This window comes from Falco peregrinus, chromosome 6 (assembly GCF_023634155.1).
Source record: "Falco peregrinus isolate bFalPer1 chromosome 6, bFalPer1.pri, whole genome shotgun sequence".
Taxonomy (NCBI): Eukaryota; Metazoa; Chordata; class Aves; order Falconiformes; family Falconidae; genus Falco; species Falco peregrinus.
The window spans coordinates 91,687,953-91,715,929 of record NC_073726.1 but is presented as its reverse complement, the minus strand read 5'-3'; the positions used below and the strand labels follow the sequence as shown (position 1 = coordinate 91,715,929).

The 27,977-nt window shown below is 44.9% G+C and overlaps 1 protein-coding gene across 1 annotated transcript in view; it reads left to right on the top strand.

Moving 5' to 3' along the window:
• Positions 1-27,977, top strand: part of TBX15 (T-box transcription factor 15) — a 98,180-nt gene that overhangs the window by 56,080 nt on the left and 14,123 nt on the right. The window contains exons 2-7 of the mRNA XM_027778906.2: positions 2,561-2,774; positions 11,384-11,485; positions 13,281-13,452; positions 13,825-13,992; positions 17,406-17,470; positions 25,053-25,150. Coding sequence (XP_027634707.2) covers positions 2,561-2,774; positions 11,384-11,485; positions 13,281-13,452; positions 13,825-13,992; positions 17,406-17,470; positions 25,053-25,150 — 819 coding nt within the window. The remainder of the gene's footprint in view (positions 1-2,560; positions 2,775-11,383; positions 11,486-13,280; positions 13,453-13,824; positions 13,993-17,405; positions 17,471-25,052; positions 25,151-27,977) is intronic.

Here is a 27,977-nt window from a genome sequence, read left to right as displayed (position 1 = left end):
ATCCCCAAGGCTCCAGCCGCACGGCCAGTTTGAACGGCGGGAATGATGGAGGACAGCATCCAGCCAAGTGCCGTCTGCTGGCCGTTTGCCATATTGCTTCAGGGGGTGCACAGAGTTCTGAGTGCCTGAACCAAGCAGAGATGGTGTGGCCTAAACCAGGCTCTCTAGACTCAAACCTGTAGTGTAGCACCTCATTTTGGGAGGAGAACTCCGTAATGGAAGCTTTTCCCTAGGTCCCGTCTCTTCAGACTCCCAATGTAGTTCACCTTTATTTTCTTAGGACCTCAGAGAAGACAGAAGACTTTTGGTTAACGGTTCAGCACATAAGGAGCTATACAAAAAGTTCTTACTGTCATTTGTGAAGCACGCTCTTGATTTTTATTGAAGGTTAAACTGATTAATCATCACCAGGAAAACAAATTCCCTAAGCGTAGTGACCCCTGCTCAGGCTTCCCCACTCCAGCCCTTTGAGGGGAATAATTTGAGATAGAGGAAGCAGATAACTTTGCTGCTGCACCATTGGGCCCCTGAAGCAGGGAGCAAATGTCTCAGCCCCTCTCTACTCCCGGACTGATTCTCTGTCTCGCAGCCACAGAACCCCAGCAGGTTCCCTCATATTCTTTAGAACCAGCCTGTGCCTCGGCTATTAGTGATGGGTGTAGTGCTGGTCTCCATGCAACAACCCTCTGTTGATAGGTTTGTGCTGCTCCTTTGGAGGGGTGGACCTGTTATTGCTTCAGCCCAACTGGGAAGGCAGTGGGAGACATAAAGGACTCCATACTCAAAACAGACTGGGAGCAATACACTCTGAACCTTTCTGATGGCCTACAGAATTTCCACATTGTACTGGTGGATTGTCTAAACTGTTGGCAAATTTTACTGAAAACATCCTTCACGCAAAATGTCCACTATCTAATGCCATATTACCTACGGTTCTCACAGGAGAGAAGTGCTTCCTGATGGCGTTTGGGGCTGGCGGTTTCTCAGACACTCTCAGCCACACAGTTTATGTCCGTGCCACTGCAGCAGTATGGATTTCCCAGCACTGTTTCAATGTGGCAGGAGGTGGGGCTGGTGGTTCTGCAGTGGCATCTTCACCCCCAGCCTCTTCCTACCTACAGCCCTCTGCACTGATGTGCAATCTGCTCCAGGAGACACAGTCTCTCAGAAACACTGTAAATCTGAGACTCAGCCTCCATGACCTCAGGGTTATTAAAGAGTTTCTGGCATTTGCTTGGTATGGAAGGAATTTTAGCTGAGGTGATTTAATCACATTTTTAACATACATTGTTACTTTTTGTCTCCTAAGCTCCCCCGCAGACAGAGATCTCTTTCTTTCCTAAAGTGCAGAGAATACATATAAATAGCTGGTTTATTCCTTCACTGGGATGCTTGAACTTATGTGATCAATGAGGATGCTCTAAAGCACTGTCTCCGTACCTTCTTTGAAATCCAGAGCTCTTCTCCAGCCATTTGATTGTTTCACATCACTTTATTCCTCTGTCAATCACCTACATAATACTAGTGCCAATTTGTTAAAAATCAAGTTCAAAACTTAAACACATTGCTTTGCAGAAGGTATTTTGAATTATTTTGATGTAATGTAACTGTGCACCCTATTGCAAAATAAGAGTGCTACTTGCAAAATTCCATCTTAGCCCCACCGTATGAGCACTAGGACCACATATACAGCATATCTACCTAATATATACATGAGGTATTTTTGCAAAGAAATGGCCATCTGACTCAACACGCCAACCTGGATTGTTAAACTAGTTGAACATCACTTTTTTGTTTGTTTGCTTATTTTTTGAGCAAGACTTCTTCTTCTGCCCTGTAAAGAGAGGTGGTTGTCTCATGTGCTCCTTTCTGCAGTTTGCTTCAGTTGCTTTCCTTGATAACATATTCCATATGTTTATTATCTCCCCTTTTTGTCCTTCAGTAGCCTAAAGCATTTTTGTCACCAGAAGCTGCATGGTTGTTTTCCCAGGAAGTATCATTGTTCCAAAAAAGATATTATAGCAGCTAATAAAACACATTTCAGAAATGGTGCTGCCAGAATAATAATAAATAAATAAATAAAGCTCATTATTTTTGATGACAAGGATATTAAAAGAAAAAAAATATGTTTTGTTTAAGAAAACCCCAACTCTTCAATAGTAGTGCGGGGTGATATTCAATTAAATGGAATGTAGTTCTCCAGTGAGCCCTTGTAATCTTGGATTGAAACTATAGGTTGAATTAATTTTTTTTTCACGTATATTTTTTAATCTGTATTTTGCACTCCATTCCAAGCATTGTTTATTACTGTTTATATTTTATGTTGAAGTTCCTTCTTTCAGCTGTTTCTAAAACTTGACAAAAATGCCAGATGTCATGTTGGAAACCCAAAGCTCCAAATCACGCTATAAATCATGACAAACCATAAATATATATGTGTTTATGTAAAAGGCCATTGTACTATTCCTTGGCACTTCCCTTGTTGGATTTCCTCCTCCCTCCCTTTACTGCTCGCAGCAGGTCGAACTGAAGTGTCTTACCTGGCGTGTTTACGTTGCAGACTCGGAGCAGAGCACTGGGTCAGACACAGAGGTGCTGGCAGAAAGGACGTCCTGCTCGTTTGGCTCCCATTCTGACCTTACATCTGGTGGCTCAGGCCCTCAGCCTCCTCCACCTTCATCCATGGAAGAGATCCAGGTAGAGCTGCAGTGTGCTGACCTCTGGAAAAGATTTCATGACATTGGGACAGAGATGATCATCACGAAAGCAGGCAGGTAAGATATCTCTGGCTTTCTGTCTAGTTGAAAAAAAGAGGTCCTAACAAAACAAATTAAAAAAATTAATAAGGAAACTCTTTTTTTTTTTTTTTATTCTTGATAAGCCAAAGGAATAAATATACAGGGAAAATTAAATGGCTATCAGAGTTTCACAGCTGTATCCTCTATTTGCTCTCTTAAGACAGGTAAAGTTGTTTCATATTACTACTTGTATCAGTGGCTCCAAAGGAGAACTGGCAGCTGCAGGGAACTGTTGAGGACAGTCTTCCCTTTGAGCAAATCAATCAGGAAATTATCATTGTACTCTTGGCTGTACGGGATTTAAGATGAGTTATGAATTTGGGGGTGAGCCATTTGAGTTGCCTTTCAAGTTCCTGCAGCGCTTCATGAGCCAGCGATTTAATCTCAAATATAGTGGAATTCAAACTCACCTTTGCACCAAATTAATGTCTTCCTGCAATTCTAAATAGATAAAATGTTAATGACTTCCTGTAGAAAAAATGGGCAGGCTTCATCTTTCCCTCTGCTATTGCAACTGATACCATGTCAGCTGAGGTTAGGAAGAGCCAGATTTTTACGAAAGAAAAACTCAGCCAAGGGCAAGGGCCTCCCTGCTGGCTGCTGGTAACAAACGGCTCCACCTCTGTGTGCCAAAGCACAGCTCGCAGCCCGCTGTACGTTTCCAGATCCCTCAGACCGGGCTGTTCAGTCCCGTTCGCGTGCCCGCCCCGCTCCTCGTCCGGCCGCCCGGCGGGGCCGGGGTCAGCACCACGGACAGGGCCCGCCCGCCGCCCGCCGGGACCCCCCTGCTCCCCGCCGGTCTCTGTGCGGCGTGTCTGCCCCCTCGGAACGGGCCAGAGCACCTAGGCGTGTTGTCCCATGTTCTGGCTAAGCGAGCATTATTGCTCTGTAGTCCCAGGAGGTCCAGATAATTGGAGAACAGTTGTATGGGACAAACAACCCAGGTAATGCCAAAGAAGATTAATTACCAGGGCTGGATTAGCTCCTGGGTTGAGATGTATGATCTCTGGGCACACGGAGCATCTTGCATCTGTACAGACTGGGCTGCTGCTTTTGCCCTTCTGCCTCAAAGGGAAGAACTGAAGTAGCAGGAATTGTAACACTTGCTATTGTGCAACAGTTTTCTCTGGAGGTGTCAAAGCAGACACAGACAAAATTATTATTCTTATCCCCTTTTCATCGCAGGCGAAACTGAGACCTAAGTGATCCGTCCAGCATCATTAAGTATGACACTGGCAGAACCAAGTTCCTCGTTTCTGACTTTGTTGTCCTGGTGCTGGTGCCTGGGCCATGCTGTCTCAACACATCAAAATAATGTATTGTTATAATTAGTACTCTTATGATCCACAGAATAGATAGACTTAGCAGCAGCATAAATATCTCAATGCCCACCAACACCAGTGCACACTAAAATGCCAGAGCTTAGTGCTATGAAGATGATCTTAAGCAGCTCATGCATTTCTGAATGAATTAGCTGACCTCTCTGGGATCTTAAAAAGCCATACCCTGATTACAGTTTGTTTGATTTTTTTTGTTGGTTTTTTTTTTTTTTTTTAAAGTCACCAAAAAAGTTGCAACATCAATGCCAATGCAATTTTGCAGATAGTTCAACACAACTTCTCACAAAAGCCTTGAAAGTATTGGCAGGGGTCCCAAAGAAGGAAAGGTTCATGGAGAAAACCACAGTGAAATATTCTGGGGAGATATCATGAAATTAAATACTTTGGATTGGTTAAAAAAATGAAAAATTTGGTCAGACTGACACATATATGCAAAAATATTCTGTAGTTCCTTAGAAGTTTTTAGGAAATTACAATATTGAATACATTACTGTTTCTTTTTTTTAAAGAAACAACTTTTTGTTGAAATTTATCATCTGTTGTCTTCCAACCATAAACTCTTATTTGTTGATTGGACACATTTGCTATAAAACTATTGTTCTGACATTTATGAATTGAAATGTGTCATGTCAGCAATGGCTCATGGAGCTCACCATTCATATCACCTTTCTGACAAACATGGCTTCTTACATCGCGTCTCACCATAACAAACAACAGATACATGTCACTAATTACAGAGTAATAAGAGGAAGCTGATTAAGAATTGTTGTGAGATGTACGTAGTTCCTTCCGTGTGGGTACCTGATGCAGCTGAACTAAAACTGCAGTGAAGCACCATGCCAGGAAAAATGAGTCCCATTTAGTAAAGCAGCATCCCAAACCAAAACATTTAGATTCACTTTTCCCACCTGATTTTTATCTCTTTGCTTTGACCTGGCCCCAAATAAAAAAAAAAAAAAAGTTTTGATTTTCTTAGATTTTGACTCAAAGGTTTTGGTTTTCATGCTTTGGAGGAGAGGTCTCTATGTCCTGGAAAAAACCTTGCTCTGCATTTTCTGGTGAAATAGCTCTTTCCCTATTCATGCAGCTGTCAGAGGTATTCAACAGCACACGCTAAGAAAGACAGACACCCTAATTTTATATAAGGAGTCCAGAACAATATGTATTTTGTTAATTTTTGGTAGGGAATAGATGTAGAGAAACCTGTAAGGACTGTAAAGAACATTCCTCTTTCCAAGATTGTTTTCTTTAACACCATTAATAGCATTCTCAAGTGCCTTTGCAAGCTCCAGTCTTGATGATTTTTCCACTTACGAAAGATCACCTATCACAATGCAGAATCACAGCTTACTGTGCAAATCATATATTCTTTACAATCCTAAATAATATTCTTTCTCCCTGAAAGGAGATGCTTGTCATTACCTGAATCCTGATGGCCAACTGGCTTATCACTGGCTGCCCAAAGAAAATCTGTATAGCAACTTAATATATGAATTTTTTTCTGCTTGATGATGTTCATCTGCAGAAGTGATGTTGACAATATTGGAAGGAATTTTTTTTTCCTGCTGACTACATTTGTAGGTTAACCATTGCAAAGCATAATGAAGAGTTGAGCAGTTTATTTAGGTAGTACATTTGTTTATTGGTGATGGTCCTTACAGATATGATAAAATTTACAAATTAAATGTTTAACCTCTCAGGTTAAACCTCTGAGAGGTTAAACATTTTTCTTTCAGGGAGGATGTCTCTGAGATGGGTGAAAGCTGAGTCCAGCAGTCCTGTTTCTCCATATGGTATGCATGATATATGATGTGCATCCCATAGATTAGATTGTATGATTTCTGGCAAAAATAGAGCTGGTGTTATTTCCTGAAGATTTCCTGCTACTTGCTGAAATTGAGAGAGACGCGCAGTGTAATTCGCAGCTTCTTCTTTCCCCAGGGAAGATTTTGCTCTTCTTGTTGCTTTCTCTTTGGAAACCCTGTTTGAGTTCTCCAAGACCTTCTTGTTTTGAAAGCTCTTATAATTACAGACTCAGTTGCCTATAACTGCAGCTGCTCCTTAATTTTCTGTGACTCCTAAGGCACTGCTTGGTTCCTGCCTGACCCCACAATGTCTCTCTGCTCTTGCTGTGTAATGCTAGTTTCTAGCCTACGTTCTCATTTCAATCATATTTCTGGAGCTATATCCTGCCTACATCAGGACTACTACACTTTTTAACTTTCAGAGTCCTGCTCCCACTCACATTTAATTCTGCTTTGTTTTTTTACTTTTCTTGATGCTGTATTTATAGATGTCTTTTTTGACTGTTTCCATAAACCTACTTCAGTCCTCTTAGAACTTTTCCTTTCTCCTTTTCCATCAGAACGTCGTTATTCAGAATTTAATACTTATTACAAGAGTCCTTTGTTCTGTGTACAAAAGATGCAAATTGCTTTCTTCAGCTGCAGTGCATTCAAATCTGCAATCACCCTTATCGCCTTTTTGTTTGAAAGGCAGTCTTAGACTCTGTACAAAAGAAAAGAAATCAAATTTAAGACCCAGGTCATACCGATGTAAGTGACTAGTCCCCTAAACATCTTTAGCCCTTTTTCTCTACTGTCCTTCACCAATGTTGATCATATACATACCCTAGCGACATCAGCAGAGGAATGTGAATCCCACCCCACACCCCTACAACACCTAGCTGAAGTCCACAGTCACCTGAGCTGGGGGGGGGTAACTGTTCCTTAGCTGCTGCATAGAAGTGCTGCCCCAAGAGGAACGCAATCTGCACTTATTATGGGGGGATGCACTAGCAGGAGCTCCTGGAGTCCTGCTCGGGAAGGGAAGCGCTGCCTGCTCTTTATGGAGTTGGTTACACCAGTGCAACCAGCCAGGAGGTATTCCTCTGGGAACCCAGGCTTTGCCTGCTGCAGAGCCAGGATCTCATCTCAGCAGTGAGGGAAAAGATCTCACCTGTCATATCATAGGTATCTGTACTGCGGGATGGCTCAAACCTGTGCTGAGGCTGGGCTCAGTGGCAAGAGTGGAAGAAGACCGCAGCGAGGGGAGCAGGTGACCTGGTCCTCTCTCATCTCCTCTGTGCCTCCTCATAGGTTAAATGGTATTTTGTCTGGGGTTTCTTTGCCTCCATGAAGCCATGAGTCTGAGTTGTTGGAAATGTGTACTTGGGGCTGTTTACATTACCAAATGTTTTGGGTTTTTTTCATTTCCAGTGGAAGGAAGGGCGTGCCCCACAGTGCTCTTCAGCTAGCCAGCAACAGAGATTTTGTTGGGAAGCTTTGTTGATGCTGAAGGGGCCATGGAGAGGACTTTTCAGAGCAAGGGCCGGCAGGCTAAAGCTGCCAAACTGCTGGCCAGGGGTCCTGGCCCAGTGGGCCAGATAAGCTTTCTCCAGCTTCCATAAAAATGTCCCCTTTGGGAGCTACTTAGAAGATCTGCTGGGCTCCCTCACCCTCATAAACAAAACCTTTTGATCCCAAACCCTGCCCTCAGCCTTTCCTCTCAACACACTTCTCCTCTACATGATCCCATGCTGCAGAGGGAAACAAAGGCATTCCTCCCTTGCCTTGTCTTGTCTTGCTTTACCTTCTTTAACTCCTCCTAGGTTTGTTTTTATAAAGAAATAAACATTTGACACCAGCCTTAAATGCAAGGAAAGATGAGGTATAAAATAGCAACGGTAACTTCAGGCTGCCCTGTAAACTCAAGCACTTTGTAAACACCGTGCGCACTTAATCTGCAAACCTAAATCAGTTTATTTTGCAGAGTTTTTCAATCAGACTTCTATATGACTGGGAAATATCTACTGACTACTCTGTCACTGTCAATAGATACATTTTTCTACAATTTAGGAGCACATCCTTTCATTTTAGGATTTGCATTTAGCAGATGTCACCCTTAAGCAAATTTAATATTAAGTTGTTTACACAGTGTATAAATCACTACACTGAACAGTCATGAAAACTATACAATAAACTATGTCAGTCCTTTTAAACTCTCATGTGAGTTCTGCTCACTAAACTGCATTTCCAATGTCTGAAGAGCTTCAAGGAATTGCATCGGTGTTTTGAGACGAATGTTTCTACCAGGTACCTTTTAGTTTCTTATCCTCTAATGGGGAATTGCCATCTCTAAAACTAAGCTGTGAAACCGAATGAATTTATGTGCGAAGGGATCCTTGGAGGTCATCTGGCCCATGCCTCCACTCAGAGCAGGCCAATTTTGAAGACAAATCCAACTTGACACAAGCCTCACGTGGGCTGGTTCAAGGGGCGGGAATGAGGGTTGGCACCTTGAGACTCTTAAGGGTTAGAAACAGAAGCTTTATGCTACTGAAAAAAAATCCACTTTTGGGATATACCTGTGATCCTCCTTCTTTGAACAGTTTTCACAAAGGAAAATTGAAGTGTGTTTTTGTCTTAAATGAAAATTTTAAACAACGGCAAAAGAAAATAATGCTGGCTGCCACAATCTAACTGCTTATTTCTGTTGCTGAAAGTTTCCAAACATGGTTCTTAATATCAGTGCACTACTGTGCTGGCAAATAGTATTTTAATCAAGTTTTAGGGTTTTTTAGCTGTCATTAAATTTCTTCATATTCAGAGTTTCATAAACCTCATTCTCACCACGGAAGGAGACAGGAACTGAGTAGACTGAAGCGCATGGTTGTTACAAAAATGCTTTTGAAAACACTTCTAAGTGGTCCTAAAATAATTGCGATAATTTGTTTCATATCACATTATATTTCCTCTAAAAGGTTACCGTGTGTAAGTTCACAGTCTAAGTTTAGGAAGACTGCTTTCCTGCTGAGCGCTAAAGCTAACATATAAATAACTTGATCATCCCAAACTGCTGCTGATATAAAACCTCCTCCTAAAATATATCAGATGTCATCACATGTTCCCTGTGAAAACAGGGCGGCCGTCGTGTCTGTGGATGTTGGCTATAAAGCTAGCTGATACCTTTCTAGATGCAAGCTTCTGGATTGCTTATTAACACAGCCATATTCACACGGCCCGAATTCCTTCCAGACCTTTGAGCCTCCCATCTTCTGGAGGGCTGGTGCCTCGCGGGGGGCCAGGAGCCAGCCAAGAGGAGACGCAGGGCACGGGGACTTTACGGGGGTTATGCCTGCGTACACGCCTCAGGCGCCGCTGCCCGCCTCTGCCTTTGTCATTCCCCCCTTTCCAGGCAGCAGCGCTGCTGGAGACCTGCTGTGACAGTTCCAGGCCACATCCTTACGGCGAAGAAAGTGGAGTTACTTCTACACCCACAGAAAAAGAAAACCAGTAATAATTTACCAAACTGTAAAAGTACACTTAAACCTTAGAGAAAGCAGTGGGATCAGCCGAGCTCTCTCCGATCATTTTAGAGATTAGCCTCTAAGCCTGCTGAACGGGCTGCGGTAATCTTTTACAAGGAATTTCATAAGCAAACAACCCCACAGGCTGTACTGCAACTTTACGTGGGGCTGCAGATTTGGAGAGAGCTTCTTGGGACACACAGCATCCAATTTTCCTGATACAGTGCGCAGACTTTGACCCAAAGAGACTCAGATTTAATCCTGCGTTTCTCATCAACCCTCTGAAACATGACCTACCTCTTAAGCTGCTCCCAAGCCACCTCTCTCCAATTAAGGGGAGCTGGACTGTAAAATGCCACATCCTGCACCCATTTGGCTTGGCAGATTTAATGAGCCATTGTGGTAGAAACAAGGTAATGCCCTCAAGCTACCGAAGACTAATCCGTTATTCCCTTTCCCCCCCCAAATCATTCAGCTAGCAAACTCACACCAGCAGTTGCACAAATCTGCTCTCTACTTGAAGGGTTTCTGCAGCCAGTTGTTCTGGCAGTTTTCTGTCTCATGAGTTGGGTGAGCTGTGCTCTGGCGGCTGTGGCATGGTGCTCTCCCCGCCCTGCATGACAACGGCCCTTTTCCAAGGCAGATGCTGTTACTAATAGGTCAGAACTTTCCTTCTCAGTGTCCTGAAGTGGAAGAGCTGTGAGTAGGGTGAGGGCTGAGCACCAGCCTCCTCCTTCCCACGCTGCAAGTAGGTGTATGGGGCCTGAATGGGAAAGGTTAAAGTAGTTTCTCATGGTTGCATCCCCTCAGTGCAAAGTTTCAGACGTTTGGAGACACTGGTGTAAGCTTTCCTCTTTTCTCCCTTCTCCAGGCTGTGCCCACTGGTAATATGTTGAGAAACAGAAATGCTGGGAGGAGATCTAAACCTTCCTTGACATTGCACTGCTCCTCACTAAACAGAAAGTAAAGTGTTGTGATGGTATAGGGATGGCCCCTAGAAACAGTGGACAAACCAGAACATTTTTAAGGAGAAATTATGCCATAGCCACACTGACACTGACATGCTTTGGGCTTAAAATTGTTCTGAGCTGCTCTGTTCTGAAATAATTGCGCAGCTACCAACACCTCCAGAGCAGTGAGTAGCACGCAGCAGAGCTGAACTGGTGCTCAGGGAAGAACAGCCAGGCTGGGAACTGGTTCTTGCTGGTGCAGAGTTTCATAACTTGCCTATCAGGAGCCTAAGGCAGATCTGGACATATGATGTAGAAAAGACAAGACTTATTAAAAAGGTTGTGCAAAATACTACCAGGACTTCAAGAAAACCATGACCATAATGCTAGTGTTTCTGTTCAATGTGAAATATATGCCGAATAAGCAGATTAATTTGAGGGACATTTATTCTTAAATAACAATAAATGTAAGAGTGAGAGGATCTTTCAGGGTGATGGATTTGGTTTAAATGTTACCCCAGTACCATCAAACTCTATACTGAAATGGGATTTTCTCAAAAAAGAGAATTAAAGTCATCTTACATTTAATGGAATATGAAGGAACAATTATAGATGGACAACCAGCAGGGAAAAGAGCAGGAAGAAGGTACACTGCCCATCCCTGAAGTGCCTAGAGAAGAGAATTTGTGTGGAACGTAGCAGAACGATCTGCTAGGAGCTGGGAACAGACAGAGTGCTCAAGCTGGGAGTGTTTTATTGTTACCCACAGGTTGTTATTCTGCTACTCCTTTTCTTAAGTGGGAAGAATTTGAAGGTTCAAACCACTGCCAGCACAGTTTTCTACCCACACCAGGCCCAGTGGAGTCACACCAAGAACTGGGCTGTGAAAAGTTGCATGCTCCTGGTGTCAGAGAGGGGTCTAAGGAGCGCCTTCAGCCTCCTTATTCACCATTTCCCCCCCCCTTATTTCTACTTTACTTTTCCTAGGAGAATGTTTCCAGCCATGAGAGTGAAAATTACAGGCTTGGATCCCCATCAGCAGTATTATATTGCCATGGACATTGTGCCTGTGGATAACAAGAGATACAGGTAAGCTTTTTAGGTGCAGGCGTAGTTACCTTGCAAGAGCTCTCTGTCGGTGACAGCCTAGGAAGGACACATGCCATTGTGCACCGCTGCGAAGTTATGCTGGAGGAGACTGTGCTGATGTACACCAACACAGCTGATTTGAGCAGGATCATGAGACACACACGCAGAGGTTTAATATACACTCTCGTACTTTTTGGACTGAAATCTTGCTCTTCTCAAATAGCAGTTTTTGGTTGGGGAGGTCCCCAGCAGGCATTTCACAGCTGACAGGGTTAGCAGCAACTGTCGGAGGGACTTGACGACTGCAGTTATCAGTGGGGGGTCTGGAGCCTCCAAAACTACTTCGGTGAGAAGGGAATGGGCCAGTAGCAGCTGAACTAAGCTGAGCACCTCAGGTCTGGCCTGAACTGAATTGGGTGATTTTTATTTTAAAAGCATTCACTGTCTAGCACAGCAGCCTCAGGGAATATGGGCCCTGACCTCCAGTGTGGAGCCATTGAGGAACCCTCTGGTGAATCTCCACCGCTGAGCTGAGAGACAGGAAGGAGAAATTTCTCTGGTATTAACGGGCTTCCGATCCTAAAAAAGTACTCTGGAAAATTCATGCTCCTCTGCATCCCAGAAAACTATCCAGACAGAAGTGATTTATTTATACTCATTAAAGAGACCCCTGAGAGCAAGTCTTTTCCCCAAACAGTCTTGACTGCACCACTTTTTGAGGATTCAAGAACTAATCCTCTGCTCCAAATGCTAAATATTACATTTTTGCTCTCAGATTGCACAGACCGTTTCTCGGGAAAATGCTTTTCCTGGGAAGTATCAAGGTAGTGTCTGATACTCACCCAGATGTTTTCCCCCTTTCTTTGAGTGGTTCTGACAGCATTAATGTCAAAAATAGGTATGTTGTCTTACACTTTGTTTCTGTCCTTGTTAGCGTGTGCAGGCACATAGAGCAAACTAGCAGTGAAAGGAATAGATATTTTATTTTTTTGTTTTCTGCATTTCTTGTGAAAATACAGGAAATGAGTCACTGTTTGTAGGTAAGGACTGAAACAGCTTAGCAGAGCTGAGCAGAGACCCAGTGCGGGGCAGCCCGGGGCAGAACTCCGAGGTGTTAGCAGGACTGTTTGTGAAATGCCTTAGGCTGAAGGAACCATGAGGCAGAAAGAAAAAAACGTGTCTAGGCAAAGCTACGGTAGAGAAATTTATGATATATATAGCACGGCTAGATCAGGAACACAAAAGATCACAAAAAACCAGGAACACAAAAATTCTTTTTCCTCTAATCCCAACTTCTGTAATATTGTATGGAATTTCCTATTTTGCAGCATTTCAAACCAGATATTCTGTTTTATCACTTGTTTGGGTGGTATCCATTGGATTTTGCCTTTCTGGGTGAAGACACATGTTTTGCACAGTCTGGCATGGCAGCCAGTGCAGATTTCCGGAAATTACAGGGCATTTATTAATATTTTCAGAGAGGGCTTTGTATTTTCTAGCCTCTTACACTGGCTCAGAGGGGGTTAAAGTGTTGAGAAGGCACATGTGGCAGAGTTTTACAGGGAAAATAACTGCAAAGGTGGTTTTAATAAGGAATCAAGCCTGAACAAGTGGCTCAGGGGTAATCTGGCTTTCATTTAGAAGGTAGGAGGTTGCAATAAAGCACATTCTCCCCTGACTGCAAATGAGAGCTTGGGGTGCGTGCGGTAGGGTGGCAGGGGAGGGGGAGCCCTGGAAATGTTCCTCTGGTGAGTGAGTGACAGCTTCCCTTAGCCACCTACCCTTCCTCTTCTAGGTACGTGTATCACAGCTCCAAGTGGATGGTGGCTGGCAATGCTGATTCCCCGGTGCCCCCCAGGGTTTACATCCACCCTGACTCGCTGGCTTCTGGAGACACCTGGATGAGGCAGGTGGTCAGTTTTGACAAGCTCAAGCTGACCAACAACGAGCTTGATGATCAAGGCCACGTAAGTCTGAAGCTAATCCTGGTGCCTGCTGCCCTCACCTTGCTCCCATCAGACTTGAAAGGGTGCTGCTGCTTCCATGCTCCTGTGTCCTGCTGGGCACATGTGTCTGTAGCCACTTTCCAGAGTTATGGAACTTTTCCCTCTACTTCAGTGCTTTTTCTCAAAATGCTGCCTGACCCTATAAAGCAATAAAGCCCCTTTCTCTCTGCACATAGCACAAACTTCACTGCATACATGTTTGTAAGGAAAGGGTAATTGTCTTCATATTAGCCCTTACTCCATCCCTGCTTCCTTGTACATCTGGATGTAGTGTAGAATATTTGGAAAAAACCCAACCTTTAAAATATCCTTCTCCTTTTGTTTTGTCTTCAGATAATCTTACATTCAATGCATAAATACCAGCCCCGTGTTCATGTCATCCGCAAGGATTTCAGCAGTGATCTCTCTCCTACAAAGCCAGTTCCTTCAGGAGATGGGGTGAAAACCTTCAACTTCCCTGAGACTGTCTTCACCACAGTGACAGCCTACCAAAATCAACAGGTAAAGCTGGGTGCCTTCAGGGTACTTTTATGTTGCGTGTTCGTAAAAATATCAGCCTCCTCTTTGTGTTTGAGACTTTTAACTTCTCTAAGAAATGCAGCTCAAGAAAAGTGTACTCTTTACAGCCTCTCTGGCTTTTTTTCTGCACAAAAAGAAACTGCTTACTGTGGGGTAGTGTGTAGACATGAGGCATCTGGCCAGAAGACCACCTTGCAGATCAGGTGCCTGCAGGTTTTACCGTGAAATAGGTGAGATCAACCATAAAGGGTTGTATTGTGTTCACATGTACTTGCTGCCTTATAGTACAAACTACAGTGTCCTGTCCCCACCGTAATTTTAAGGCAGTACAGCTAGTCTAGATCTGCTATCTGAGAGAGAAAACACATAGTTGTTTTGGGTTTTTTATAGCAATGAGGGGAAAAGTTTTAGAGAAGCACAATCTCACTGGTTTGCTGACAAAAGAAGCCTTTGAACATAAGCAGCAGCTGTCCGTGTATTGCATATGAACTGAAAATCTCATGCATAAATCACATTTGATTCAGATCTTGCACATTCCCGGGGGAGACTGTTACTATTGGCTCCAGATATCATAAGGAAAAGATGTTGTGCCAGTGGGATCCTATCTGTAGAGACTTTGACTTTGTTACTGATCTGCCCTTTTTTTTGAACTAGACTTCATGGCACTAAGAAATGTAACCTCAGCGCACAGTAGTGTTTGATTACAGAATTCCCGGTCTACCCCCATTTTCCCCAGAGATATGATATGTTTAAGAGGAAATTAATTGCTAGGCAAACATGAGTGTTTGAGAATGTAAGCACTTGAGACACCAGCAAAGAAAGGAGATTTGGAAAGGCCTCGCTGTGTATTACACATGTTTGCTCCCCTTTCTTCTTCAGTGGCCAGTGAAAGGTGATGTCCTGGTCTCTGAGGTGGCCAGATTCATCGCTTCTGTGGGCATGTTCATTGCACCCACTGAGAGCTCCTTATAGCCACCCATTCCCCTTGTAGGCTCCTTACGTTTCGCCGACCTGCCAGCTACCCCTGCCTCAGGGATTCCCATTAGCCTTCCCACCCCCGCTGTCACGCTTGGGCTCTGTGTGCTCCTCTTCTCAGTCCTGCACACCTACTCCCGATTTTATTCTCAGGTGAGAGGTGCTGTGCACATCCCGGTTCCCTTTCCTCCCCTTCTCCTCCTTCCTGGGGTGGGGGCTGTGATGGCATTAGAAGGGCTGTGTCAGGGAATTTTTTCCCAGCCGTGTGAAACAGAATCTGAGTTGGTGAAACTTTTTGCTGTGTTAATAGTGTGTCCGCTTAGAGAGCACGAGGTACTGTTACAAGCTAGAACGAGAGTACAAGTTGGCTTGGAAGAAAAACAGTCTGTTATCAAGCCAGTTAGGGAAATAGGTTATTCAAATTTCTGCCATAAATTACAGTGGAGTCTAGAATCAGAAACAGTGAAGTAAATATTTTTTTCATGATAACATCTGTGCTTCTGGAGAATGACTTCATGAACTCAGTGGACATCATTATATTTAGTATTCTTGGACTGAGGGACAGACCCATGTCAAATCAGCTTAGGGAAGATTGTAATACTTAGCCAATTTTTAATAACTGTGAATTATAACAATGTAGTGAATTTAGTATTTTGCAACATACAAGAGAGAGCACACATGCTGACAGTGCTCCCATGACGGATACCCGCTCCTAACTTCTTTCTCAGTATGATTTGGACGAGACTGAGTGCCTTTGAATTGACTTAAATCAGGATCCAAAATGGATCAACTATTCCAGCAGAAAAAAATATTACAGTGCAACAGGGGGTTTGCTGTCCTGGCAGCACTGGAAATCTCCTGACCCCCTTGCCCAAATGCATATACTTGACAAACTTCTAACTGTAGACCAGACATGGAAAGTGGGTAGAGAAAGGAGAAGAAATTGGCAGGAAACAAGCCTGTCATTCTTCCCTAATGACCAGAGCTATAAGGCTTAATTACACAGGTAAGGGACGTGCCAAGGGAGGGGTCTCTGTCAGGCACTGGCACTGGAAGCCACCTCACTGTAAAGAAGCACTGGAATTTCTTCCTGTCCCTGAATTCCAAACATTTGGGGGTTTTGTCAAAAAACAGTTGGGTGTGGTGTGTGGTGGGCATTTTTATAATACCAGTAAAGGAGATTCAAGTAGGTTGGAGAAACCTTTTCATTAAAAATAAATATAAATCCCTTGAATCTGCCTGCATGCCCTCCAGTGGCTGTAAAACTTTGCCTTACTGGGAGAAGCATCTCTGGAAACAATTGTAAAATGTTAGCAAATCCACCACAGGGATTCCCTCTGCTGTAATTCCATCCTACACAGAACGTATCTGTCTCTGTACACACAAGTCCCAGGACAGCTGCAAAGTCAGGCTAACGGAAATTAAGTTCACAAATTAAGCTTCTGCAAAAATAGGAGCTGCATTCCAGATCTGAGGTTAATATCCAGAGTAAGGGCTTGATTCTGACAGAAGCAAAACACCTGCAAATCCGCTACAGATCAGGCTGCACTAAACTAGTCCCTTTTGAGCGGTTTTAGCAAAACCACCTCAAATTTGATAGGACCTGGAGATCTTGCTCTCATTTCACTCCAGAGACAGGGTCTCTGGGGCAAGGTGAGACTGGCAGAGGGAAGTTCTTGCGCTGCACCAAGTTGGGGAATAGCCAACAGGTAGTATGATATCACGGGCTGCAAGGTTAAAATTATTTTCCAAGATGGAATTATGCCTAAAAATAAAGCAGGAAGGAAGATTCCCCCAAAGCATTCAGCCCAGCTGTTGTCCTCTTTGTTTAGAGGAGGGGGAAGGAAAAAAAAAAAAAAGATTTCCAGATCAGAAACCCCTTGAAGGGCCACCCAGATGCTGACCAGAACAGCAGCACCTTGTGGACGTGACCGGGTGGCCAGCTGCCATCTGCAGAGGCTGTAGCCCGTGCTTGGCTTGGCTTTTTCTCCTTCGCATTGTTTGAAGGTCCATGAGTGCATCCAGCTGCTGGATATCTGGAGTGCTGAGGCTGGGATAACTCAGGCACCGGCCAAACCTGAGCAGTATGCCTGCCTCCCAACCCGCACGGCTGCTGATAAGTTATAGCTCCGGGGGTTTTGCTGCTGGATCCAAGGTGTCCTTCTTCAGGAACAGCTTCTCAGCCCCAGCGCTGCACCAGGTGTCCTGATGCTGCCAGGTGTCTGCCGCTGGCACCGCTCATGTGCTGAGCAGAGAATCCGTTCACGGCTAACAGGAGGGCAACTTCAATATAAGTCTGGGGAAATAAGTAGGAAAGGTCATCGAACAGGTGGTTTGGGCAAGAGGGGTAATCATCAGTGGTTTTTATTTGTTGAAATAAAATTGGAGAGAAAACTAATTCTCTTTTTCTTCCTTTATAGATCACCAGATTAAAAATTGACAGAAACCCCTTCGCTAAAGGTTTCAGAGATTCTGGGAGAAACAGGTAATAGGGGCTTGTTTGCGTTTCCTCACCGATCTCTTCACTCTGTGCTCTGATCAGTGCACAGGGCACTCGTCTAAGGCCGAGGAAGGCGTTTTGTGATCCTGATTAATTTTTACAGGAGTTTGCTGTTGAGTAGTTCTTAGAGGAATTAGGACTGTTTTACTTTGCCTAAACAGTTCTAACGTATAATGACGGCTTCCTGAGGAAACCTTTTCCGGTTAGCCAGCTAGACTGACCCCGTTTCTATTCAGAAGTCTCCTCCAGCGCTGCTCCTACTTGTGCCTGGATCCTGACCCAAACCCTGACAGTGGGGCTTAGATATTCTTAGGCAGCGTAACAGTAAAGGCAGCTTATCGCTTTCCTGCTTGACAACATTTTCTGTGACTGTTTTTTTTGCTATCGTATGTTTAATTTCCTGTTCACTGCTACCTTAGTACCCCTTCTGTTACCACTGCTTTCAAGGCTTCTTTCTTTCTGTATATATGTTTTGCTGTTTCTGTTTTTTTCCTGCTGGATGATTAATTTATTTATGCTCATTTCTATTATTTGCATGTTCCTCTGAGCTTTTCCATTTGTTGTTGAGAAACATATTTGAGATGTTCTTTAGCATCTCTGATAGTTGATAGTAAACTGTTCATGTATTACTGATATAGTGCCATGGTATCCAACGAATTAGGTAAAATAGATGAACTTGTCAAGATCCTTCAGTTTAAAAAAAAAAAAAAATGTCACTAAAATGAAGAACAGAGAGACAAAAATGGAGGACTGCAGATTGTAAAACAGGCTAACTGGTCACAGGCTAACGCTCTGCAAAGTAGTGGAAGTTGTAGGCAAGGGGACCTTGACGTACTTTGCTATAAGCAGAGCTGGCAGAAGCACATTTTGTAATTTTAATTTTCACAGGAAGTTCCAAAAATTGAAGCACAAATGCTTGTTTTACATTAAAGGAAAAATAGAGTTTCTGATAGGTTTGCAGCATAAAAGTGCAAAGATATTCTAGTTTCAAACAATTACAGTTTTTCTCCAGTGATGTCAAATTCTTTCACTTTGACTGTGTGGCTTAATTTTGCCAGGATTTTAATGAAAAGGTTAAGTACAACACCTTGAACATTATTTAGAATAGGTTGAATTTTAACAACACAATAGTAAAACAGGAACTCTAATAAAAACTCCCTTTTTTATTAGTAAAAAACACTACAGACTTATCAAAAAGGAACAAGAAAGTCCAAACAAAAAGTTCCAATTTTTTCTGCCATTCATGAATCCAGCAGAGTGTGCAGCAGATCTAAATGTTTTAGATCTAAATGACACAGGTATCCTTTAAATCAGTGTGATAAAGGCTTTAAACATGAAATTACTTATAGAATTAGACATATCTGACTATGTTACAAGAGCCCTAGGGTTGTAAAGCAAGGCTCTGAGTGTGCAGACCAGAGTGAAAGCTGCGTGCATAGCCCTTGTTTGCTGTCCCCATGGGCACTGTAATTCAGGTTTTACTTGCGTGCTCCTCTCATGTGTGTGTTCCCCAGGACCGTGACCTCGTTCGTGGGTTGGTATGGGAAGTGTTCAGCAAACAGACATCTGCCCTGTCTTTCCCATCACCTGTTCAGATGCTACACTCTCTGTGATCACAAAGACATCTTACTGACCTAGCGACTTCCTAGCTTGGCTCCTCTGTTCTCATCTTACTGTAGCTATGCAAAAAAGATGTTATCACCCTTATTTAACCCCCACCGTAAGCGCTGGTTATACGTGTTAGTGATACTTGAGGCATATGTGACTTTGACTCTTCTCTCCTGCGTGGGGGAATTAGTATGTGCCCTGGGTACAAGGTCTTCCCTGTGCGCAGAGATACAGCTGCACTGGAGGCTGGGCTTAGAGGAGGGATTGATGCAGTTCCAGGTACATGGTGGGCTAGATTAACATGGAAGGCATTAATAAGGTCCTAGCCCAGTGAATTTAGACAGTTTCCTGAAAAGGTTGGGAATTACTGATCTTTGTAGCTCATTGATTTAAGAAAGGGCAGGAAATTGCTACACGGCTGCAGCTGTGGGGAGGGCTCAGTAAGGCTCTCTGCTGATGTAAAGAGGAATTAAAATCTTTAAGGTATTACACATCAAAGAGAGCAGCCTGAGGCTTTAGGAAGAAAAAAACAGGCAAAGGTATTTGCAAGCATATATAGCAGTCAGGCGCCTGCCTCACAAGCAGTGGTCTGGCTAAGGTTGCACTGCTGTTGTCAACGAGCGGAGGACACTCCAAGGCTCAGCTGCTCCCTTTGAAAGGACACGCACATAGACATACACGCAGAGGGCAAAAGGCATTAGGGTCCAAGCCGTGTGAGGCAAGGACTCTCCAAATGGGACACTGGTTTCTCTTCCCCTTGTGAACTTGTAATCTCATCAGGATCACTGGTCAACTGGAGTGACAATCGGGATGCTCCGTGGCTTCCCACATCCTCCCAACTTTGGTCAGCTGCAGTGCCTGTAGCTGGGGAACTTCCCAATGGAAACGTAAGACTCCTTTGAGAAAGAAACAGGGTAATTTGAAAAAGGGGGCATTTGCAAAGCAGGCAAGTGTAGTATATGTCCAAGAGGGTTTTTGTATAGGGTCTTAAAAAAAAAAAGAAAAAAAAAGGTGTGGCAGCAGCAGGGGCCACAGTATGTCTGAGGCTGCTGCAGGGTATCGTATCTCAGTGACACAGGGATACTGAGTGAGAGCTATGGTTAGAGTTTGCCAGCAAATGATGTAGGGGAAAAAAACCCACCCAAACCACTAGAAAAATCAGCATGGTGGGAGAAGAGGAACTCTTAGGTCACTTCTTCCCTAGGACGTTTCCTTTCTGCTTTGGGTTGAGGCTTTTCCATGAAATGGAGTTGGATGCTTTTCTTTCACTTATTCTGATATTGTTTCGCTGTTGTTGCCCACTGCAGAAATTACAGAGTTGACTGTTGTTTTTAAAACTGATTTCCATTTTAAATCTTTCACTTCCATCCGCTCACAGCCTTCCAGTATGGTGCCTTGTGACTGGTCTCCCTTAGTATGAGAGACTGCTGAAACCCTGCTGCTCTGGGGACACCCCGTCATGATGTAACTGCCTGTACCCAGCCGGGGGAGTGATCTTTTTATGGCTCCCTTCTTGGATCTCCTTCAGTTGTTCGCGTGCTTGTCTCCCTGCACAGCTGCCTGCCTCAGCCCTTGTGCTGGGAGAAGGAGCACTGAGTTATTTCGGAGGGAAGGATGGAAACAGTGCAGCAGCTGGATGCTGTTTTGCAGTCTATGAGCGCTCAGACTGAGTGAACTAACGGTGTTCAGCGATATACCCGTTAGCCTTGGCGGCTGAGCGGGTGAGCCTGTCTTAGGAGGCTGAGTCTTAGTTCCTGCTTATTAGAGATTCCCTCTATGTGATTTTTGGTCCCTGTTCGCTTTACCTGCAAAAGCACGTGAAGCATCTGTAAAAGTGAACCAAAAGAAGTGGTCCTGGTGGTGAAAGCATGCCCAGTCATGTACGTACGAGGCATGTATTACTTGTTTGCTCTCCTCAGCTTCAAGTGTTTGAGAACCAGGGTTTTTGAGATATGGAGCTCAGCTAGCCCAGTGTTTGGGTGGTGAGGGTGCAGGTTTAATGCCACACAGCCTATTTTTTTGGAGCCTGAGTAGAGTTCATTTGACCGTGGGATGCTTGTGGGAGCTCCTTATCCAGGAGGAAGCCAGAACGGACAACAGTCAGGAAACCCAGCAGAGTGATGGAAGAAAAACCCTTAAGCTGAAGGCAAGCAACAGCACTTTCCTTTCAGATGTGGGCAGCCGAGGTGAATAAAAGTTGTTCGTGTTGGAAATGCTCTTTGAGCTTTTGTCTAGGATAAGAGAGCCAGGAAGGCGCTTGAAGCCAGTAGTTTGGCTTCCCCAGTGAACAATGAAACGATGACCTGGATCCTGCGTGCAGCAGGAATGGTGAGGTCGGCCATATGGTATGGATTATGGAGGTGCACAGATAGCTCGTACATCTTTTTTCATTTTTCAGACAATGGAACTGTTTCATTTATTGCCTATTATTAAAACTTTATAGCACTAAAAATAAAAGAATGAATGAAAAAGAGTGAATTTTGGATATCTTTTAAAGGACTGACCTTATTAAAATAAAGCTGGCAGTGAGTCCTCTTCTGATACTTTTTTTTTACTTCCTTCATAAAGATGGTGTGAGAGGGGAGGGTTTATGGCCTGATAGACAGTTTGAAGTAAGTTTTTCAGTGCAGTTCTTTGGAAGAGAAAGTGGATGCCACATGGATAATGTTCAGCACGCTTGGTACCAGCAGCCCTCACCAAAGCCTAAAAGAAGTTGCTGAGATTTCAGAAATGCTGAAAACAATTCCTCTTTTGTCAGCATTTATTATTGCGGTCCCAAAATATTTCTTCATCGGCCAGGTGGGGTTTGTTTTCCCTGTGAGGGGCTGGAACACACAGAGAATAGCACTCCAGGGTTTCTGTTACTAGGGGAGCGCTACCGTTCTGTCCCGCAGTGGAGGTCTGTGGTGGGGCTGGGGTTATCTTGGTATCACACCAACGGCACGAACTCCTACGGGAGGGAGGGTTGTAAGACAGCGATGGAGATTCTTGATTCCCACCTCCTCATATCAACATTTGCTTTAAAAAACAGGAATACAGACGAAAAAAAAAAATATTGAAAGACTGGGGATAGAGTTGTAAAATGAGTCACGCGGAAGTGGTGTGCCTTCTCACCGAAGCTGGTTTTGACATGGCTGCACGTTCTTTTTCTGCAAGACTCCATACCGGGGTGGTATGTGCCTAGCAGGTTAGCAGATGAGGTTGCTGTCTCATGGATCTTGTCTGATGCATAGAAAAAGGTTAAAGTTCAGTAAGGGTGTGTTCTGCTTAGATGCTATTTCAAAAGCACCCACAACATTTGTTCTGCACAAAAAAACCCAACACCCAAACCCAACAAATTAGCAGGAAAAAAGGATGATCTAGGATATAGGGACCTGAATTTGTGCATAGAACTGGACATTTGAGCTCAGTCACCCGCATACTTAAAAAGGGTGGTTTATAATGCACATCCAACATGTGCACACCTCTGGGGGAGTAAAGGACTCTCCTTTGGGGCAGGAAGAGGAAAGTGGTGGCTTGAAGCCAGCTGTGGAGTGTGGCATCTGTTCTTCAGGTACCTGTGGCTGCAGCGCTGCCCTCAGCATCACAGGGCAGCCTGTGAATCCGGGGAGGCCATGGTGTTGCTGCTGGCACTTGCAGCCTGGGAAGGGGAGGGTGACAGGAGCCAGGTCCACTGCAGAGGGGCTGCTCTAGACCTGCTCCCCTGGAGCAGGAGGAGGGGGGTCCCTGCCTGCATCCCTCCTTTTTCTGGATGCCCTACAGGGCAGGAATTGAGCAGCTTCCCAAGCTGCTCTGGTGCACTCAGTGTTGCCATTTACCCTCCGTTAGCTCACAGGCACAGCGGAGTCCAACCCTTGAAAGCAGTATATGATTCCTGATTTAGTCTTTTATTTCTTCTTTTTATTATTTTCATTTATTTGATTTATTATCTTTTCATTATTCTCTCTTTTCCTTTTCTTTTAGAAGTACAAATTACACAGTACTTGCAAGAACTGTATTGGTACTGGGGAAAGTGGTAAACAGAGAGCTAGAAACGTCAAACTGTGAGTCAGGCCGAGCTGAGGATGATGCAGCTCCGCGCAGAGGCAGGGCAACAGCTGTAACCTGCCTTTACTGATTCCCTGAGCCACATCCTGTTGGGGGTTGGATTTTTCTGGAAGGGAGTCACGAGAGCAAAGCTAGAAGTCAGACACTGGTGCAAGGTGGGGTTATGTGCACGGGGATCTCGTGCCTGAGCCAGACCGTGTGAACACCAGTTTGGTGAACTGGCCTCCCTGCACGATCCGCGAGGCAGACGAGGAGCAGCTGGATGAGCACAGCTGGAACTTTCAGTCTGCATTTCTGGATGTATTACTTGTTTTTAATTGTCAAGGGAGGTTCTTTCAACAGCAGGTCTTGTTGCATTGCAACTTGCTGAGGGCATTTTATGCCCCCTGGATATATGGTACCAGCAAGTCCTGCCTCAGCATTTGGGCTGAGGATCATTTCTTGAGGCTGCAGAAAGGTACCGGTCTCTTCCCAGCTGTGTGAGTCGAGAAGCAGACGGAGTCAGAACATGTGTGGCTTTCTCACACGGGGAGCAGGGGAAATCCTGGGGGTGGTACTGGTAGTCAAAGAGCTGCTTTTGCACGCAGAGCCCAGCTCAGCAGATGGGTTCACGTTCTGCGCAGCCTTGTTGTCTCTGAGCTCCATGAGCTGGCAGGGGCCACTGTATTAACCAAATAGTTTTGTTGTAATGTGCTCAGCGCTAGTGTGAGACTGCTATGCAGAGATGTCTTCTGTTTCTACTTCTAACAGCTTAGCAGCTAATAAACACCATGCAACAACCTCTCTTCTAAACCTCCTCTTAAAATACAGAGTTTGGTTTGCCAACTCCAATGTATTTAAAGCATCTGAGCTTCCGGGGAGACTTTGGAAAGTTAACTGAGTGAGTGGAGGCACGTGCAGAAAGACATTTTCAGAAGCAAAAGGCAGCTCCAGTATCAACTCAACATCTGATGAGAGGCTCTGGGGATGTTAGAGCCTTTTGCATTGAAAGGGGATATGTTCTTGCATTTGACGAAGCATCTCTAGTTGTGTCCAGTCAGTGTGAGGGCTACAACTCACTTCTGGAAAAGAGGCAGGAGAAGGCGAGGAATGAGGAACAGAGCAGTTTGCAGCTTCCACCAGGGTCAGCCTTTCCTGGGGTGAAACTCCGGGGGGTTGTCTCATAAAGAATGTGGGAGTCTTTTCCTGGTAATGCACCTACGTCCTTACTGAGCCTGTGGAGTTAGAGACTTTCAGCAGACCTAGTGTTCTGTCATGAAAATAAGAGCAAATCTGATACCTCAGCTCTTCAAGAGGAAAAGCTGTCACTTGATTTTGGCGTTTTTCTCTTTGGTACTGTCTTTGCGGGGAGTTAGGGACCCAAAGCAGAGATGCCACTGATCTTTAAAAAGTCTCTTATGCATTTCTAGTAGAAGTCCAAACCCAAGGAGACTCCTTTTTGATGGCTTCCCGTAGCACTTCAGAACAGTGTCCAGAACTAGGAAGTGGCAGGGAAAGGCAATTCACAAAATCTCTCTGATTCTGTAGGCTGAATCCCAGACCTCCCTTGTTTGCATGGCAGCTTGTATCTACAAAGCATGGAATCCTGCTCCATCATAGAGCACGTCTTGACAAGCTGACGTCATGTGTCCCCTGCAAAGCAGGCAGAAAGCTGGGGATCCTTGTTAAAAAAGAAAAGGGCACTGGGAGACCGTGAGGAGCTTTTGAGATACTGGGCTGGGGAAATTTCATTTTACTCTGGTAGCCAGCACCTGTGCGGGAAGGCTTGCTTGAGGAATTCACAGATGTCAAGGTGACCTTTTGGTGGCTGCTGGCAGCCTGTCAAGCAGGGTCGGAGCCCTCTTCCCCCGGCGCTGATACCCTTGCCAGCTGACTGACATTCTTCTCTCCTTGTTTTATTTTCATTGCACAGGACGGGGCTGGAGGCCATTATGGAGACCTATGCCTTCTGGAGGCCTCCCGTGCGCACTCTCACCTTTGAAGACTTCACTACTATGCAGAAGCAGCAAGGTGAGCATACGAAGGGCACGCAGAGAGCGGTAAAAAGAGCAGAAGAGGGTGTAAGAGCAGCAACGTGGTCTGCTCTGCATCCAGCATCTGGGATGGGGATGTCATGCTCCTTGTTGAGCTCTTCGCTGTTGTGCAGGGACACAGAGCAGAGAGGAGGGATGGAGGGAAGGACTATGCCTTAGGATGTGCAGTAGAGCTGCTCCATCTCCCTGGTGCCCCCAGTGCCAGGACTAGAATCCTGGGAGGTGGAAGGTACAGCAGAATGGAGCGCAGGGTTAGGCAAACCAGCCTGAGTACATGACATGAGTTAAGTGTGAAGAGAGCACCAAGAGACCGAGGAAACACTCCAACATGTCACACACATTCTCCACGTACAGTTAATGTTTGCCATTTGTGTGAAAACACAAGGGGAAGGGGTGTATGTCCTCTGGAAGCTTTAGGAGACCAGAAACGTGCCTCCCCCCAGGATCATGCTGCCTCTTGTTCAAAATCTGGTGGCCTTGCTGCAGAGACTTTCTGTTAGTATGAGCCTGGCAGGAATCACTGGGTAGGCCAAGTGTTTTCCGCTTGTTCATGCTGTGTCTTTTCATAGCTTCTGCCCTTTACATCTCTCATTTGTTAAGTAGGGCTTTCATCTCCAGTTTCAGGCTGTGTTACTATTTTTTTTCAGGGATAGGACTTCCTCATTCACTTCATTGCAGCTATTTCTAGTTAAAATCAGTAATCACTGGAAATAGAGGTATCAGGGAAACTTGGTACTTTCTTTAATTCCAATATACATGCAAGAAATGAAACAATCCAAACCCGTGTTCAAATGTGACACCTATGAGGTTAAACAATCAAAACCAGTTGCATGCCCTGTGTAGCAGATTGTCCAGCCTCTCACCCTTGAGCTTGACATCACTTCCCTCTACCCCTGAACCCACCTGGGGATTGTGTGGTCTCCTCCAGAGGCAGCAGAGCAGCACTGGCTGCCAAGGCTGAACCAGAAGGGGATACAGTGCAGGAATCTCTTCTGGCTGTCTGTCGCCCACGTCAGTTCCCCGTGCAACGCCCCAGAGCCCAGGTCACCTGCTACACTGTTTTTCTGATGGCACAGCACCAGCGGCGGACAGGGCACAGTTCTGTGGGCTGCCTTAGGCTCCCCGTGCACGCTTCTTGGGGAGGGGGAGGTTTTGCACAAGATCAGGGGCTCGTGCCAAGGAGCACTTCTGGTGGGCTGTGCGGTCAGAGATGGGTTAAAGCAGGGATTCAGAAATGTTTTCATCACCCACCCAAATAGAAACATAACAGCCTTTCCTCCTGGTCACAGTCGCTGAGGCAGCCTCCCTCCTCACACGCCTTCCCGTCCCTCCCACTGGTTATCAGATAACATCCTAGTGGCAAGTCCAGCTATTGCTTACGTGGTAAGGTAATATTAGGAAAGGAAAATATTTAATGTATTTTTAGCTTGTTTTAATATAGTTTGGCAGCTGAAAAACCAGGAAGCAAGCCAGTACCCTGTGACCAGCTGGCTCTGTGCAGACCACCGACATTGCACCAGAGACCACTAGGGCTTAGGGCAGCCCTTAGCTAAAGCTGTGTCCGCAGGTTGGTGTCAAAACTTAACAACTCACTACAAAACAGTGCTCTTGAACTCTGCATTTAGCCATGCGAAGCGATCTCAAGATAAGGAATCAGAAATATTCCCTCCATCACAGTGCTTACCTCTCCAGTGGCTGCTGCAATGAGCTGACCCCTGGTCTCAGCAATAGGTGCAAAGCCAAGGTACAAACACAGCACAATTTTAGTTTCTGGCTGCTGGGACAGTCCCCAGGGGCCAGCACAAATATGTTGGTCTGGAGGCCTTGGAATTGCTGGCAGAAAGAGCAAGAAATGCTGAGGTGGCTTTAAGCCACATGTGATTCTTCCCTCCAAACATAAGACGACCAGGATGTGCAGTGCCCATGCCTCTTCAGCTCCTTACGTTCAGGCACATGAGCTGTGTGGCAGGTGAGTGGATCCCTGGTGTTGAACAGCTGGCCGCAGTGTAAGCTATTGCACTTCAGTGCTGAGCCGTGGCCAGTCTCATCATGGAAGTGATTTGCCTGGGGCTCTATTTCTCTCTCCCGCCTGAAGTTCAGGGCTCTGAATGAATATGCGTCAATATGTGCGTGAATATGCCCTTGCATATTTATGAATTAGAAGTTTTCAGGGTATTGTTTTAATAATCAGATGCTTTAATTCTAGATTGTGCTGTTGTCTCCAAAGCTGGGTGAGTATATGCCATTTCAGAATAAACATCTGAGGAAGTGCACGCCTCTATTTTATCCCTTGAGTTGTTGGTTGGGAAACTGCACTGGGGCTATGAGAGACTTTGGGGACTAGATGTGTCCTCTGCAGCTGAAAAGGAGCGCATGCTTACTGCAGAGAGACAAGATGAGAGCAACAAAAGAGGCCACGTGCCTAGGAAGAAACATCATCGATGAGGAACGAGTTATGGTTGTTCAGCCTGGTGAGGAGGGAGAGAGTACATAACAGTACTGAAATAAGACGCTGTCTGGGTGGAGAGGAAAAAAGCAGTAGGATCCAGTTATATGAAGTCTAGCAAAGTGCTGGATCAGATCCCTTGTAGGAACTGTGGAATTTAGCCTTGATTTTCAAGAGATTAGTCCCCCCCCCCCACTTTCCTTGTAGGAAAAATGATGCTTTCTGGGGCAGAAGCTTGGGACTCCAGCAGTATTAATACGGTGCCTTTGCTGCTTTCCAGCTAGGTTTTTCTGTGCTACAGATTGCTATGGATTCTTAGCTTTTGGTTTGTCATTTGGTAATTTTTTCATGAAATGAA